Source organism: Suricata suricatta, chromosome 8 (genome assembly GCF_006229205.1).
Source record: "Suricata suricatta isolate VVHF042 chromosome 8, meerkat_22Aug2017_6uvM2_HiC, whole genome shotgun sequence".
In the NCBI taxonomy this organism is placed as follows: Eukaryota; Metazoa; Chordata; class Mammalia; order Carnivora; family Herpestidae; genus Suricata; species Suricata suricatta.
In genome coordinates this window covers 97,397,260-97,415,346 of record NC_043707.1, presented here as the reverse complement: position 1 = coordinate 97,415,346, position 18,087 = coordinate 97,397,260, and the positions used below count along the sequence as shown (strand labels likewise).

Sequence of the window (18,087 nt, the reverse complement as noted above, 5' to 3'; positions counted from 1 at the left end):
ATCTGGGATTGTGATACTTCCAGCTCCCCCACCCCCATATTGCCTTGTCTATTTGAGGTCTTTTATAGTTCCAAGGAAGTTTTAAGATTGTTCTAGTTCTCTGAATAGTGCTGTTAATGTTTTGATCTGTAGATTGCTTTGGGTAGTTTGGACGTTTTAACAATGTTCATTCTGGGGCATCTGAGTTACTCAGTTAAGCATCTGACTCTTGACCTTGGCTCAGGTCATGATCTCATGGATCATGAGATCTGCTGATAGTGCAGAGCCTGCTTGGGAGCCTGTTTTTCCCCTCTCTTTCTGCCCTTCTCCTGCTCGTGTGTGTGTGTGTGTGTGTGTGTGTGTGTGTGTGTGTGTGTGCGCGCGCGCACGCGCGCATTCTCTCTCTCAAAGTAAATAAATGAACTTAAAAAAAAATTTCATTCTTCTAGTCTATGAGCATGATCTTTCACTTCCTTGGTTAAATTTGTTCCTCAGTATTTTATTATTTCTGGTGCAGTTGTAGATGGAATTGTTTTCTTAATTTCTCTTTCTAGTACTTTATTATTAGTGTGTAGAAATGCAACTGATTTCTAGGTATCTGCAATTTCACCGATTTATGTATTCTAGTAGTTCTTTGGTGGAGTCTTTAGGGTTTGTTTTTTTTAAATGTATAATATCATGTTGTTTGCAAATAGTGGTAGTTTGACTTCTTCTTAACCAGTATGGATCTCTTTTGTTTCCATTTCTTGTCTGATTGCTATAGTTAGGATGTCCAGTACTATGTTGAATAAAAGTGCTAAGAGTAGACATCCTTGTATAGTTCTTGATCTTAGGGGAGAAGCTCTTGGTTTTTCACCATTGAGTTTGATGTTAGCTGTGGGTTTTTCATAGGTGGCTTTCTATTATGTTGAGATCTCTTCCTTCTGAACCCACTTTGTTATTTTTTTTTCCATGAACAGATACTGAATTTTGTCAAATGAGATGATCATTTGATTTTTATTCTTTGTTTTGTTGATGTTATATTAGGGTGATTGATTTGCAAATATTGAACCATTTTTGCATCCCCCCAGAATAAATCCTGCTTGATTGTGGTGAGTGGTCTTTTAATGCGTTGTTGAATGTGGTTTGCTGATGTTTTTTTAAAGATTTTTGTGTCTGTGTTCATCAGGGATATTTGCTGGTCGTTTTCTGTTTTTGTAATGTCTTTAGTTTTGGTGTCAGGGTAATTCTGACCCCATAGAATGCATTTGGAAGCTTTCCTTCCTCTTTTTTTTTTTTTTAATAGTTTGAGGGGAATAGGTATTAACTCTTCTTTAAATGTTTGGTAAAATTCACTGTGAATCCAACTGCCTGGACTTTTATTTTTTGATAGGTTTTTAATTACTGATTCAATTTTGTGTATTAGTTTGGTCTGTTTAGATTTTCTATTTCATCCTTATTTCGTTTTGGAAGATTATAGCTTTCTAGGAATGTATCCATTTCTTGTAGGTTATCCACTTTGTTGGCATATAACTTTTTGTAACATTCTCTTATAATCCTTCGTATTTCTGTGGTATCCGTTGTTAGTCCTCCTCTTTTGTTTCTGATTTTATTTGGGCCTTTCTTCTTTTCTTCCTGATGAGTCTGGTGAAGGCCTTATCAATTTTGTCGTTTCGAAGAACCAGTGCTTGATTTCATTGATTTTTTTTCTATTGTTTTTTTAGTCTTTATGTCATTTATTTCTACTCTGATCTTTATTATATGCTCCAACTCACCTTGGACTTTGTTCTTTTATTTGTAGTTCCTTTAGGAGTAAGGTTAGATTGTTCACTTGAGCATTTGTTTGCTAATTTGTTAGTTATTGAGGTAGGCCAGTATTGCTGTATATTTCCCTTAGAATTGCTTTCACTGCATCTTACAGATTTTGGATGGTTGTGTTTTCATTTTTCATGGAGTCTCCATAACTCATTGAGTCTTATGTCATGTGTCAAAATGCATATCAGATAGTAGTGATAGAAAGACTTAATTTCTGGGGCGCCTGGGTGGCTCGGTCGGTTGGGCATCTGACTTCGGCTCAGGTCATGATCTCATGGCTTGTGAGTTCGAGCCCCACATCGGGCTCTGTGCTGACAGCTCAGAGCCTGGAGCTGCTTCGCATTCTGTGTCTCCCTCTCTCTCTGCCCCACCCCCACTTACACTCTGTCTCTCTCCAACAATAAACAAACAATAAAAAAAAATTAAAAAAAAAAAGACTGAATTTCTGATGGCTGTGTAGTAGCCCATGGGAATGAACTGGTGTTGTCTCTGGCAAGCCTTCATGAACATTCTGGATACTGGTTCCCTTGATAGAGCTAATTCAGAAACTGACTCCTGAAAATCATAAGCTAGGAGTATGACTTTTTAATTGGCAATTTTTTCTTATGGTAAAGGATTATAGTCCTTTGTCTAAATGAATGGATTAAAAATAAAAATGTAGATTATCTCCATATTTATTTTTAAACATTTTATTGATAAATTCATTTTTCCTGTTTGCTCCTTATATAATTCATTAGTTCTTATATATTAACCAAGTTGTACATTCATCACCGTTAAAAAATTTTTTTTAATGTTTATTTATTTTTGAGAGACAGAGCACGAGCAGAGGAGAGGCAGAGAGAGAGGGAGACATAGAATCCAAAGCAGGCTTCAGGCTCTGAGCTGTCAGTACAGACCATGACGCAGGGCTTGAACCCATGAACCATGAGATCATGACCTGAGCTGAAGTCAGCTCCCTAACCGACTGAGCCACCCAGGTGCCCCATTCATCACTATTTTTTAATTCCCTGAAAGAAAGTCCATACCCTTTAGCAGTCATTACATATTTCCCCTTCCTTTTATCCCTTGGAAGCGAGTAATCTACTTTCTGCCTTTATGTATTTGCCTATTCTGGTTGATTCATATAAATGGAATCATCTAGCATGTAGCCTTTTGAGTCTAGCTACTCTCATGTAGGAGAATGTTTTCAAGGTTCATTCATGGTGTAGCATGTATCAGTTCTTCATTCCTTTTTTCTTGAAAAGTACTCCATTGTATAGATATACTACATTTTGTTCATCCATCCATCATTTAATGGGTACTTGAATTGTTTCTATTTGTTGGCTCTTAAGAATAATAGTATTGCTTTGCATATTTGTGCACAAGTTTTTTTATGATCACATTTCCATTTCTTTTGGGTGGATGCTTAGGATTTGTAATTCTTATGTGTGGCTGCTGCTGCTCTTGTTTAGTGATTTTACTGAACTAATTCCATAAATTTTATATTCTTTGTCATGGTTGGCACTGAAATCTCTCCTTGGTTAGCTTATTGTTTGAGTTTTCCATGAATGATTGGATCTAGTAAGTCTCCCAGCCTTTGCTAAGGGACTCTGTGTGCATGTCTTCATTGCTCCAATGAGAAGATCATAACTCTGCTTTAGTTTTCACTTCCTGTCAGCACAGAGTCTCCAAGTGAGCCAGTAATTAGAAATGAGGGTAGTTCTTGGGCATGCATACAGCTCTGCATATGTACATGGCATTCTCGAGTCCTAGGAATATATTAGAGTATTTCAAAGATCTCAGTGGAATTCTTACTCCTGAAGTTTTCATTTTAAGGTTTTTGGTTAGCTTCTTCCTTGCTCCAACTCTTACTGCCTCTTTAGGCAGCAGGGATATTAGACAGATGCCATTGATTGTTTTTGACAAATGTCCTGGGGAGAAGGCTGTTTGTAGTGAGGGAGCTCTGAATCTGGTCAGATAAAGACAAGGCTTGCAAAGTGGAGATTTTCAGGGAACTTCCAGGCATGTCAAATAATGACAGCTCTATGGGGATAGGACTTGGGAGAATTCTAAACCTATTCTGCCCTAACTCTAAACCTATTTCCCCTTAGTGGTTGCTAGGCCGCTAGGTTTCTGGGCTACCATGATTGTGACGCTGTTAGTTTTCAAGGCTACCATGGAAATGAAGGAAAGGAAGATGGATGTAGGGTAGTTTAAAATGTCTCTCATCTCACTGTTTTTACTGAGATCAGCAGTTTCCTTGGGTAAATATTTCTCAGATTTTTGCAGGCTTTTGGTTAATTTCCAGAGTTCTGGAAAAGTCAATTTTGATAATTTTTGCTAGTAATATTAATGTTTTTATGTAAGAGTGAATTTTTGGAGTTCATTTGAAAGTGCTCATCTTCCCTATTTGTCACTGATATTTTAAAAATGTTAGACGTACAATTTCTTACATCTATTTCTTTTGAAAAAATTAACATCTCACATTTTTGTTAAGCCTTGAGTGCCTAGTCTGATACAGAAAATAAACACAATAATAAATTCATTTTGGTTTTCATACTTGATGTATTCATCATTTATTTATTTTGTATTTATTGAGCATTTACACTCTACTGGGTAATGGAATATAGCTAAATAAGGCATGATGCTGTTTCAAGGAGCTCTGAGTTTATTGGGTTAGATTAAGAAAAAAAATCAACATCTATAAGAAAGTATGAGTGTTCTGTACAAAGATCTACTAGAAGCTGTAGAAGATGCATCTTTGTATCATCCTCGGGGCCTGGCACACCATCATTTCCTGGGGACGGCTGCACGAGCATCGTCAACATCATCATCATTTTTGTCTTTTCAGTTCAGTTTCTCTGTCACAAGCAGAATGATCTTTACCGAGTGCGAATTAGATCATGTCACTGACACCCCTATCTCTGTAAATTCTTTCAGTGATTTTCATCAAGTGTAGGTTCTAGGCCCAAAATCTTTCTTATAGCATACAGCTGTCAGAAATATATGATATGTTTTGACCCTCTAACCTATAACTCATGCTTTCATGATAGTGACCTCAGCCCTCCTGCTCCTTGAACATGGCACAACTCTTTCTTGTCTCAGTCTTTACATATATTGTTTCTTTTGCTGAGAATACTTGTTTGCCAGCTCTTTGCTTAGCTGAGTTCTAATCATTCTGTTATTTGCTTAAATATGACTTAGCGTCGCTTCCCTTATCACACACATCCCATTCTGATTTATATATTCTTATTTTACACTGTGCTTTCCACTTAGAATCTTAATCACAGGATTTTCAAATTTGTGTAATTGTGACTATATTTTTGTGAATATTTTGTTTTATCTTGATTTAGCTAGAATATAATCTCTGCGAGGACAAGAGTCCTTTTGCCATTGTATAACATTAAATTTTTTAAATGTTTGTTTGTTTGTTTGTTTAGAGTGTGTTAGCAGGAGAGGGGCAGAGAGAGAGGGGCAGACAGAGAATCCCAAGTAGGCTCTATGCTGTTAGCATGGGGCTCAAACCCATGGATTATGAGATGGTGACCTGAGCTGAAATCAAGAGTCAGTTGCTTAACCAGCTGAGTCACCCAAGTGCCCCATCATCGTATACCCTTAGTTAATATTCATAAATGAAATAATCAGTCAATAGCATTCAAGTAAAGTAGGTATTGATCTGAATTTAGCATAGTAGTAGCAGTGCTTGTGCACAAAGGAATGGTATGTGTTAGTTTGATGAAAAGGGATGGGATAGTCTAGCATGGTAATAGTAACATCATGTACAGAGGCCCAGAAGTGTGAAAAAATAAGATTTAGAAGACTGATTATGAAACTTTTTGATTTTAGTACTCCTTTACAGTCTTAAAATTGAGGATTCGACAGAGTTGTGTTTTTTTTTAATGCAGGTTATATCAATATCTGAGAGAATTAAAAAAATTTAATTCACTTAAAAACAACACTAAAGCTACCATACGTTAATCTAAGTAAATACCGTTTCTGAAAAGTAACCAAAGAGTAACAAGGGTGTCATTATTTTTCAGATTCTCTTAAGTGTTAGGCTTACTCAGAGCCTGCAGCTAGGTTCTTCTGTCTATTTCTTCATTCAGTCTGCTGCGGTATGTTGTATGTAGTTGCAGTCCATGAAGAAAATCTGACATCAAATAAGTGGTTGGAAAGGGAAGCACAGTTGTAATAGTCTTTTAGGCAGTTGTGGATATTCTTATTTGATATTAAGCCAAAGCTTAACATGTTAGTTACAGTATCAGATGAGAAAAGATATCAGCGTACTTTTGTACTATATTACATTAAAATCCATAGGTCACTTTGTGTTTTATAGATGTTTTATCCATGTGTGATTCTGCAACCGCATGTGTTAGTCACTTTGAAAATACTGGGTTATTGAGTTAGAAAGGTTTTCCAAATGGTGACCTATGCATTATTACACTATTAGAAATCATATTCATTGTTATCACTATAGAGTTATCAGCAAAGTCTTTACTAGAAAGCTGTCAAACCAATGGAGGCAGATACAAATTATATAAAATTCTAAAATTTTGCTTGAAAGCTTAAACTTTATCATTGACAACAAACACCACCAGTTGTTTCCTTTGAAGTGACAGGCTCAATTTTACTTCTGAGAAAATTTCAGCCAAATACCTAAGTCTGAATAACCATAGTTATTCTAGGGTGGGGGTCAGCTAACTTACCAAGGTCACATAGAGAACAGGCCTGATTCTGTTATATTGAATTGCCCCATGTATAAATTATTTGGGACTTGCCAAAGCATGTTCTTACAATAGTGTATTGTGGGATTTTTCCTAGAGAGCATGAATGGTTTAAACAAGATTTGCCCAGTTACTTATTTCCTGAAGACCCCTCCTATGATGCTAACGTCATTGATGATGAGGCTGTGAAAGAAGTGTGTGAAAAATTTGAGTGCACAGAATCAGAAGTCATGAACAGTTTGTACAGTGGTGACCCTCAAGACCAGCTTGCAGTGGCTTATCATCTTGTCATTGACAATCGGAGAATAATGAACCAAGCCAGTGAGTTCTACCTCGCCTCTAGCCCCCCAACTGGTTCCTTTATGGATGACAGTGCCATGCATATTCCCCCAGGCCTGAAACCTCATCCGGAAAGGATGCCACCTCTTATAGCAGACAGCCCTAAAGCAAGATGTCCCTTGGATGCACTGAATACAACTAAGCCCAAATCTTTAGCTGTGAAAAAAGCCAAGTGGCATCTTGGAATCCGAAGTCAAAGCAAACCTTATGACATTATGGCTGAAGTCTACCGAGCTATGAAACAGCTGGATTTTGAATGGAAGGTAGGAAATTGCAGTATATTAAGATCATTTGTAAAAGGTTTTGTTTTGTTTGCTTTTTGTGTTTATGTTTTTGTATAGTAAGCTGTTCTGAACTATTGAGTTCTTAGGGTCAATAAAAAAGTTGTTTTTGATTTAGATACAAATTTAGTGGTTGTGTTGCTTCTGGATGAAAACCCTGTTTTCCCATTAATACACCATGTTCATTCGAAACTAAACAAAGTGTAAGAATGCAGAGTTGTCAATGTGGGAGCCTCTGATAGTTTTGACTTAGAGACTAGCATTGTTGGCCAAGAAAGCGAAAGTAATCAATCTGAAATCACCCGAGAAAATTGTACACCTCTTTCTGCCTGCATCATAGCAATAAAAAGTCACATGTCTTTAGCAATGCAGTGTTTTAACTCTTTGCTCTCTTCCTTCTCCCACTGGCTGTAGCAGCTAGTGGTCAGTACAAATGACACCATCAGTATATATTCCTTCAGTGAACAAACACTTTTCTCTCTCTAGGTTGAGAAAATCTCTTTTATTTGTCTAGTGCTTTTAATCCTTAGTTATGGTATATTTTTCTTCCTCTCAGACCCCAGTTTTCCTTTTTTCAAATTAGTGCTCAAGTTCATTGCAATTCTCTTTGAGTATATGTTGAGGGAAAAGCATTTTTTTCCCATCTCTGTATCTTTTTCACTCTGTGAAGACTGTGAATATATTTTTAAATGAAGAAGAAAAACATTCAAATGCACCATATATTCATTTGACATGTTTGAAAAATTAGTCCTTTTCATTTTATTTGTACATGAAATGAATACACAAAATAATATTTCCTTTAAATCATTTAAAAAAACATTACTGAAGCAATTCCGTTAAAAGAGAGACATTAATGTCTTTAAAATTCCATACTAAAAAAATTTGAAACTAATTTGATAGATGTTTTGAAAACCCAGAATCATCTTTTTCCTGAGCTGTAGTTTTCTTACCTTTAAAAGGCAAATAATACTTTTTCACAGAATTATTAAAAGGCGAAAGATTTATACGATCTGAAGAGAAACCAGAGTGTTCACAGAATTATTAAAATACTTAAATGCTGTGACAGTACCTGTATATACTGCCTAATGCAAACCATTAACATATTGGTTCTGTTTTATTCCTTCTATTCCATATTAATAGGCAGAAGTATTCAAGTTAAGGCTGGGTAACCAGAATTACTGTTGATGTTTTAGAGTGGAGGCATATCTAGAATGAGGAGGGCTAGATACTCTGTAATCTCTGAGTTCACTGAGTTCCCTTTAAGTTTCAGTTGCTCTGTAGTTGCTCTATCAGTAGAGATTAAGTAAATATAAAGCTGTTATGTAATAAGTATAAAAAATCATTCAAGAATTCCTACTCTACTCATCTCAGTTGTTTCTTTTACTATTCTTTGCAATAAGAATAAGGAAGGCATTTTTGTAGTTTGTTATTTTAAACATTTTTCCTTAAAAAAAGATTTCCCATTTTAGGTAGTGAATGCATACCATCTTCGTGTAAGAAGAAAAAATCCAGTGACTGGCAATTATGTGAAAATGAGCTTACAGCTTTACCTGGTTGACAATAGAAGCTATCTTTTGGACTTTAAAAGCATTGATGGTAAGGAAGCTATGCAGGCATGAGCTCTGAGAAGATAAAACTTGGCACTAGTTGACAAGATGTTAAAATCATCTCAAAGACATGGTGGGTAGGTCTTCTATATTGGTTTTTTAGTAATCTAGAGTTAACTAAAAATGTAAGTGAAATGAAGAGGTTTGAAGACATGGGGAATATCTCTAATCCAGCACCTCTTCAAAGTTAGTGCCTCTTTAGCATAAAAAAGTCACTTAAAGTGTTGGTTGTGGAGTAAAAGTAAGGAACGATAGGGAAGCAATTTTTACCTAAAGTTGGCTGATGTTGTCTGGGTCTTTGTCATATTTCTCCATGCATATGTTATCACCGTTAGGATTGTAATATCTAAACTTGCCTGTTTATCAGCTTCTCTTATCCTGGTTGGCCAAATGGGACTTTCCTTGGATTTGGCCCATTTCGTCTGCCCACATGCCCAGGAGGTGAAGGAATCAGCAGGTGGTTGTGGATTGTGTCTAAATAATGTGTGCCAGAAGTCAAACCCTCATGAACCAAATGGGCTTGTTCAGTTCAGAGTCCCAAGAAGGATAAAAACAGCAAACCATGGTCAGGTGCAGGATGGAACAAGAATAGAACTGAGTTCAGAGTTGAGGAGGCTGTTTTCAACAGAATAGTTTTAAATTTTATTCTTTGAACCACCACCACCAATAGCGGAATTTATATGGTCCCTGACCATCATCATCAGAATTACTCAGCATTCATATTAAAATGCAGATACATGGCAACTACCCCCAGATCTACCAGATCAGAATCTCTGGAGGTGAGTCCTGGGAAATTGGAAATCTTCATTTTTAACAAGATTTTCCTTGCTCCTCCTCCAGGCAGTGGCAATGTGCACTGAATATTCAGAACCACTGTATGATGGCAACTTTTGTGTTTTTTTAGTGTTACCTTTTGTTGATATGCTACAAGAAAATAATCCTCCAAGGATGTGCTTTCTTCCTATGGGATATCAATTTGATTTCAAGGCTGATGCCAGATACGACATTTGAGAAGGATTTAGGGTGACTTTGATTAGTGATGTCTTTTATGATTATGGGAGGAAAGAGGTATTGTCACCCCTGCTCCCCAGACTCTGAAACATGACATCCTTTAAGTTGCGCTTGTTCAGATGTGTTTATTTTCTGAATGTGGCATCTTCATGGAAGGGCTTTGACAAATACACCTTTCATATAATTTGCTTTTGTTTGGTTCATTTCAGATGAGGTGGTGGAGCAGAGGTCTGGTTCTTCGACACCTCAGCGTTCCTGTTCTGCTGCTGGCTTACATAGACCCAGATCGAGTTTTGATTCTATAACAGCGGAGAGCCATTCACTTTCTGGCTCTCTTTCTGGCTCCTTGACAGGGAGCACATTGTCTTCAGTTTCACCTCGACTAGGCAGTCACACCATGGATTTTTTTGAAATGTGTGCCAGTCTGATCACTACTTTAGCCCGTTGATGATGTTTCTCTAGTTGGTCTTTCTGTTATTGCACTGTGAAAATCAGATATATTCTTAAAACTGTTAGTTTACTTATGGATATCACGTACTCTGGAATACTGATTGAGAGTGATGAATATTTCCAGGGGACACTCAATGCCATTGAAATTACTGAAAACAAATCTGACAGGTAAATACAACCTGTAGACATTTTAATTCTATTCTGCTGCTGATAGATTCATAGGCAGTACCTTGAGTAGGTGAGGGTTGGTGAAGATTGTTAATTTAGAATTGTGAGTTCAGTATAGATGGATTAATATACCCTCACTGGTGAATGTCTAATCCAAGGATAGTTTGGCAACACCTCTTTGCTTGACTATTTAATGTAGATAAATCCAGTTTACTTCCTAAAATAAAAAGTTCAGGCTTTAAGTAGTGTTGATGCACCCTGTTCTCTTGCACAAGAAGATTAAAAGAAAATACTACGGCCATTAGTAAGATAGTATTTAAATGTTGAAATCTTAAAGGCTTGTCCCCCAAATTTCAGAAGCCACGTTCTTCTAGTAGTTTTAGTTTTTGCAGATACTGCCTCGTGTTTTAACGGAAGGGCTGTGGTCCTGAAACAGGTAACTGGTCTTTCCAGGTTCTTAAAAACAGCTGTAATCAGCTAGCGGCTCTGAGATCTCCTTGAAGAATATATTTATCTTAAGAGCCTTCAACCTTCTACTAAGTATTGGAACATCTAGGATTGCAACGACGTTTGTTTTTCATAAACATATCATTTTTTAAAAAAAAATCATTTTAAAACATGCCTTCAAAAATACTTTTCTCAAATTATTTTTGGCTCTATTTATTTTTGTATTTCACCAAGCATGATAAAATAGACAGTTAAATGAAACAAAGCAAAATATCAACAGTCCCTTAAGGGAGAATTCTTATCTCTGATTTAATATATGTGGTGGTGGAGAGCTTTTGTGTCTGTCCTGTTGTGTCTCACCAGTGCTCATTCTTCATCTGAAGTTCAAATTTGTTATAGCAGCCGTTCCCCTCCCTAACCTTGTTTGATCCTTTGTGGCTGACTGACTTAGCTTTTAAATCTTTTCTGTTTCCCTTTCTTTGTTCCCTATCTTGGTTCTAGCCATCCAGTTTGAAAACACTGTTCTGGCCCTAAGGGCTTTTGTGTACTTGCAAAGCTTAATAGGCTCTGACCTTCACTGTTGAGGCTGTTAGGGTAGGGAAGCCTTAAACATGGGGAAAAAAATCTTGAATAAATATGTGTTTTTTACATATATACATATATGTATTCACATACCAGTGCTTTTAAAGGAAAACCAAACTGTTTCTTTGTTTTGCTTTGTGTAGGTTTTATTTTTTAAAGATTAAAAAGAAACCTATATACAGCAGAGTAGATAATAATAGCTGATTGCTTATATTGTTTTAGTGAAAGTATTTAATTTTTAAATTATGTGTAATTTATCTAATTTGTATTTATCTGTTCCTTTGTTTATATGTTGTAATTAACACTCTCATTCACCTGACTTACCCTAGAAAAGATTAAGCTCTTGAAAACAGGTTTCTCTTTGCCAAAAATGATGTTTTCTATCAAGAAGCAAATGAAAATGTTAGACTAAGTTTCTCCTTTGTTTATGGAAGATAAGCATGCCTGTCTTTAAGTAGTTTTGAGTCAGGAGTTTGCAGTGTGTCACATCATATTGGTTTATAGAACTTTTTAAAAATGGTGTTAACTTTTAAATCTGACTTAAATTGAAAGGAATCTTTGCTTGCCAGTTTAGGAAAGGGTGGTGGGTTTACATTAAACTGTTTCAAGTTTAAGCCTTTGAAAGGCTGCCACCTAGTGGCAACGAAGGGTGCTTTTTGTAGTTTTTACAGGGAAAGCAGTCCTGCTCTTTAGTCTGATGTGCATTATGCATACACAGGGCATAATTTTGGCCTCTCCAAATGTGTAAATACCTCTTTTGGGAAAAACAGGGCCACCTCATAACATTTTCTTGACTATGAATGGGATGACCTTAGAAATATCGAATTAATCTGATGAGTCCTATCCCCAGTGACAAAATCCCTAACAATTTTGAAGGTGGAGAAACAGCAAGGAGTACAGTGGCATGTTAGCTTTGTAAATCAGATATTAAAAACTTAATTATATTAAAATTATTTTATAAGGATGTTTATCATGTTTGAGAATTAAAAATATTTACTGTTTTCTCCTTCTTGCCAGTATTTGTGAATATCTACACTTTGATGGTTACCTATTGAATTTGAGGAGAGCCTGGATTGCAGTTTTGATCCCTGTATGCTTAAGTTTTTAAAGTACAGCTACTCTGTAACTCTAGAAGGCATAGTAAGTTGCTTTGTATGGAGAAGATTTCAGGAAGCTCAGTCCACACTAATGGGGCTAGAACATTGTCCTAGGAAGCTTTTGTTGCTAATAAGCAGAAAGAGGGAAGAATCAGTTGCTAAATCCCCACATATCAGTCTTCTAAGCTGGTTAATTGTAGATAATGGTAAGTGATAGTTAGATTTGGGGTGGGAAGAATTTCCAGCTAAGATTCTGGAGGAGAGCTTCTAGTATTCGTATATACGTAGTCACATCATGGAAAGGGACTCCACATGGTTCTACAGTAGCACTCCCAAAGTGTTTCCCTTGAGATGCTCTGCTCAAAAACAAGTCCACTGAGCAAGTTTGGAAAATGTTGCACGCCACTCTCCTGCTTGCGGACGAACATGGATTATGAGCACTAAAGACTTGAATGGTACTAGTGTGAAAAATAAAACATTTAACTTTAGTCCTGCTTTGCCCAAATTAACTATCTTTTAAACTTAATATCCCATGGGAAAAGGCAAATTTGAAAAATACTTTGTCCCAGGTTGCTAAAATTAGAGTAGTTAAGAATAGAATTAAGATATCTTTTCTCATCAGCCATGAGAGAGAAATATGGTTCAAAATCAGAAAAATTGTATTTTAACCTGTGGACAAAATCATTGAGCAGATGCTGGAATTTTGTATGTGTGTGATGTGCTTCATAGAAGCACCTTGATCTTCTTAATCAGCTTGTGCCATTGTTTGGGAGCAAAACGTATTCTGTGTTGTGCTGAACAGATAGCTAAAAAAACCTTAAAAAAGATTACTTGTAAAAATGGCCTACAAGATTGGTGACTCTTGATGGCTCTGTGGGCACTGAGTTTGTGACATTGATTCTTACTTTGAAAATGTGTAGTCAGTGAACATTTTCTAAATGTTTTTATATAGGACATCATATTTAGATCTAATTCCTGGTATCTTTTAATGTAGGAACCAGATAACACCTTACCTTGAGTAGGGAGGTAGGCAAACTATTTCAAGTGGGTTTTTGTTTTGAAAAACAGACTTTTAAGACACTTTTGTAACCTCAAGTGTTCACGTTCCTTGATACTAGTCATCTGTAAGAAGAACCTAGGAGCCTAAATTAGAAGTAATGGTATTTGTGTGTCAGGGAATTGGGTATATGTTGTATAAACAATTCTCCATTTTCTGCAAATAAGGTTCCCGTAACAGTTATATAATTGTGGGCTTGCTTTTTCTTTTTCTCTAGCCACTTTGTACTCAGGGAACAGAACTTGGTTTTTTATATTAAATGAGACATAATTGAGAAAATAATCATAGAAAACGGTTACAGGTTTTTTGACTATTTGAATTTGTTGCTTCTATTAATGCACAGTTTACTCAGTTAATATAAGCACTATATCTTCCATTTATAAAATATAAAAGCTTAGAATGTGCATACCACAGATACTGTATTTTTGTCTATTCACTGGTTAAGAATTTAAATCCTGGTAAGGCTGTGAAATCTCAATATCTAAATGTTAAACATCTTCACAGTTTTGTCTGTTTTTGTTTTTAAAGATTTCCGCCATTTCAATCTGGAATTTCTTTACCTGGTCCTTCTGTGACTTTTTAAATAGGGAATGTAATTTATCTTAATAACTCTCAGAGGCTTTATTAGGAATTCTGGATGAGGGATATGTGCAATCTGTCAGTGAGTCACACCTGTGTTGGGCCTCAGTTTGTAACCTCTGAAGTGGGAGGAGTAGACGGACTAAAAGGCCTCTGAGGTACCTTTGAGCTTTAAAGTTCTGTCTTTGCCTTTTTTTTATGTGATTTGTATTAGTGTTCACTTTTTATATATTTAGAGACTTTATAGTGTGAATGTTCTTTATTTGTTCGGTGAGGCATTTTAAAGACAAATACTTGAAAAATTTTTACTACAGCTGCCCTCTGGAATACAAATGGCAAAAAACATCCAGAAAACCAAACATGTTAAAACATCATGTGTACTTAGCATAGGGAAAATATTACTAATTTGAAGTGTGGGAAGTGTTCCATACATTTTTATAGTGACTTTTAGATCTCAAGACTGTATCTTACTAGAACTTATTTAATACATTAGAGCGACCTTGTGAGGTAACCATTTTCCAGATGATGAGGAAAGCAGGCCCACAGAGCTCTTCACAAAGCTTCAGTGCCATAAAGTAGTCAGCGATGAGCACTGTTTCTTTGCCACCTGCCTCCAGGGGAGAATAGTCGGATTCACTGAAACATCTGAGTAGCCGAATTGTAGTGCTTTCGAGTCTTCGAGTGACATAAAATTGTCTTAATTGAATATTTCTTAAATTATTTGAACTGGTTGATTGTACTAACTGAATATAATTACCTGAAGTATGTATGATTAGCATATTGATATTTAAAAGTACTTCTGAGTTATTGAGGGTGCTTAACAAAATACCGAAGAAACTTTTAGGCATGAATCTTTAATTTTATTGAGATGATTCTTGTAGCACAATCTTTTATAAAAAGTAAAAGTAGCCCTAGCCCCTAACTTAAATTATCATAGTTTTTGACTGTTACCTGAATTAGACTTGCCTAAATTTCATATACAGATTGATTTTTCATTTTGTATGTGTATTTAGGTGATAAACATGGTTTTCGTAGAGTCTGTTTCCATTCACAAACTACCTAATTATTGGCTTGATATTCTCCCAAATCTTAACTTTGAAATGTAATTTGTTTGATGAGCTTTAAAGATGACACGTTCCTTAAACAAGTTGCTGGTATCCTTACTAGCTGTTGCACATATAATAATGATGCATTTGATGCTACTGAACAGAAATAGCATAAAGAACAGCACTCACAGTCTAGACTGGATTGAGCTTTAATTAAACTTTTTCAGCCATAACCTGACAAGAATCAGGCTGGGTCCCGAAGTTGGCAAGCCAATCGTGGGCCCATATTAACGTGGGGGCCAGGGTCCATATTCACTGCCAGCCTTGTGTAGCAGTGCCAGTTTGCAGCCGTGACTGTGATGTGACTTTTGGTAATTGTTTATAATCTAAAGCAGTTTAGATCTTAGAGAAGCAGCTTATGATTATTCGGACAAGCAAGGTAGGTAAATTTCAGTTACATTTAAAGTGCAATTAAGGAAACCCTAGAGTAGTGTGCTCTTTCCAGGACAAAAGCTTAAGTATTTGTAGAATATCCTAGCATGGAAATTTTCCTGAACGTAAATGGAATTTTGAGGTTCATACATGTGATTGTTTTTCAAGGTTAACTACTGTGCATTGATTTAAAATTTCAAGGAGGAATAGGGACGTTCTATCCAAGGAGAACTGCCTAATTTTTTTGCTGCTAATGTAAGCATTTATTTTTCATAGCTAAAAATCCCTTTTCAGTTAGTTGTGTTAAAAAAAAAAAAAAAGGCCATCCATCTAGATAGATAACATTTTCCTGAATGGAAAAAGAAATAGATCCATTGTTATAAACAAAAACACCTTAATTGTGCCTTTTCAAATTAGAGGAATAATAGTAATTAGTCAAAAATTTGAACTATCTTTTTTCAAATTCCTCTCCTTTTTCCTTAGATCTGCCGTCCACAAATAGTTTGCTTTTGCCTGTTTGTTTTCAGGCTCCTGGGGGCAGGCCTTACCCTATCCCTGTCGGAAGCTGTTCAAGGATGTATTTTTCTATTCCTTTAACATTGCTTTACTTTTTAAGTTACTTTGGCAAAACTTTGCTATTCATTTTTAAAACATGAGAAAATAGCCAATCTTTATATTTCAGCCCTTTAAAATGTTTATAAAGGCAAGAAATACTGCACAGCAAAGAACAAAAATCTAATATGGAATCTGATTCCCAGTTTGGTTGAGTTTTCTCACCTACACAGTGTGGCCAATAACATACCTCACAGACGTGTGAGAAACTAAGGCCCTTGCTTCAATACAGGGTTTATCATCCTATTTAAGGTAACTCTCTTCTTCCTTTTTTTTTTTTTTAATAGAGATCTTTGATACTGATAGGATGAGTATCTTGATTTTAGGTAAGTCTTATGTGGTAAGAAAAAATGTTTAAGACCACAGTTTCACAAATTATGGTATTTTAAGTGACTTAAAATTTCTTGATGATATCAAATATTCAAATATTGAACTTGTCTTTTGTGGCAACAGATATTCAGAACTTCTTTAAATGTTGGCTGAATCTGCCTTAATGTTCCAAATACAGCTTTCTTTCAAGACTGTTCATAAATATGTATGGTTGTATAATGTTTTGTGTGTTTAATGTAAAATTGTTAGAGAACTGTGATCTCTCAGAATAGTAATCTAAATGTTTTGAGAATTTTTATGTTCCTTGTCATATATGCTAAAATATCATACAGTGGGTTTTGCGTGCAACAAATAAAACTGAAAGTTGATAGCCATTAGGTTATGACCATGACAATCAAGAAAATATAAGATTGGCTATTATTAAAAAAAAAATTATAAGAGTATCCTTTGTAGCCTGTCCTTGATAAAGAAAAAAAAAATCCCATTGACAGATTCACCTATTGAAGCATTTGGTAACATATTTAAAAATCTTTTTAAAACTGTTGAAATTGGAATCATTTTTTTATGACTTCAGGAAAAAGAAAAAAAAAACCCTGACTTTGAGTGTTTTTGTGTTTTAATAACCATAGATTCAAATTTCGGTTTTGTTTGTTAGGTATTTTTTTGTGTGTGTGGGTGTTAAATGATCAGTGACAAGGCTCTGTCTTCCAGTAACCACGTGGTGAAGCTGTCCTCTTGAACTATACACAGTTCATAGTTCTGGGTTCTCCTTGCTTCATATTTGCACTGTGTGTACTCACAGGTAACAAACCCAAAAGAGAAAAGCAGCCTGATTGCTTATAAGCTTTTTTTCTCAAAATAAAATTAAAGTCTCTGGTTAATGTGAAAGCTATTTTTGTTTCTGCTCAGTCATTAAGCTAATATTCTACACATCAGTTAATAGTTATAGAGAAAGCTGTTGAAGGAAAAGATTGCCTAGGATTCCTTGAAGATTTCATATCATTTTCTGTCGTACACAGTAGTTTCTAACTTTAGCCACTATATTTCCTATTGATGTCATAACAAATTGCTATAAATCAGTTGACTTAACATGAATTTGTTATCTTACAGTTCTGTAAGAAGTGTGGTGTTGCTTCTTCAGGTCCCACAAGGCTGTGACACAGCACTTGGTAGGGTTGGACTCTGGGGAATCATCTGTTTCAAGGCTGCTTCAGATTGTTGGCAGAATTTAGGTGCATGCTGCTGTGAGATTGAAATCCCATTTCTTCTGTGGCTGTTGGCTACGGATCATTCGCAGCTTCTAGAGGCCACCATTGTCCCTTGGCCTGTGGCTCCCTTCATCTTCAAGGTCAGCAGAAAGGCGGGTGGTCATACTTTGAATCTGTCCTGCTTATTTTAAGGGCTCCTATGATGAGAAGTGAGCTCACCTGGATAATCTCTGTGTTTTAAGGTCAGTTGACTAGTGACCTTAATTTTATCTGTCAAGTCTCTTGCCAAGACACATATTTACAGGAATGACACCAGAGCATACACATCACAGAGAAAAAAAAAATCTGCTTCCCACAGCCATAGA

At 35.9% G+C, this 18,087-nt stretch overlaps 1 protein-coding gene across 1 annotated transcript in view; it reads left to right on the top strand.

The window, feature by feature from the left end:
• Window positions 1–17,406, top strand: part of PRKAA2 (protein kinase AMP-activated catalytic subunit alpha 2) — a 52,552-nt gene extending 35,146 nt beyond the window's left edge. The window contains exons 6-8 of the mRNA XM_029948826.1: window positions 6,574–7,078; window positions 8,566–8,692; window positions 9,924–17,406. Coding sequence (XP_029804686.1) covers window positions 6,574–7,078; window positions 8,566–8,692; window positions 9,924–10,162 — 871 coding nt within the window. The 3' untranslated portion in view covers window positions 10,163–17,406. The remainder of the gene's footprint in view (window positions 1–6,573; window positions 7,079–8,565; window positions 8,693–9,923) is intronic.
• Window positions 17,407–18,087: the final 681 nt, after the last annotated feature.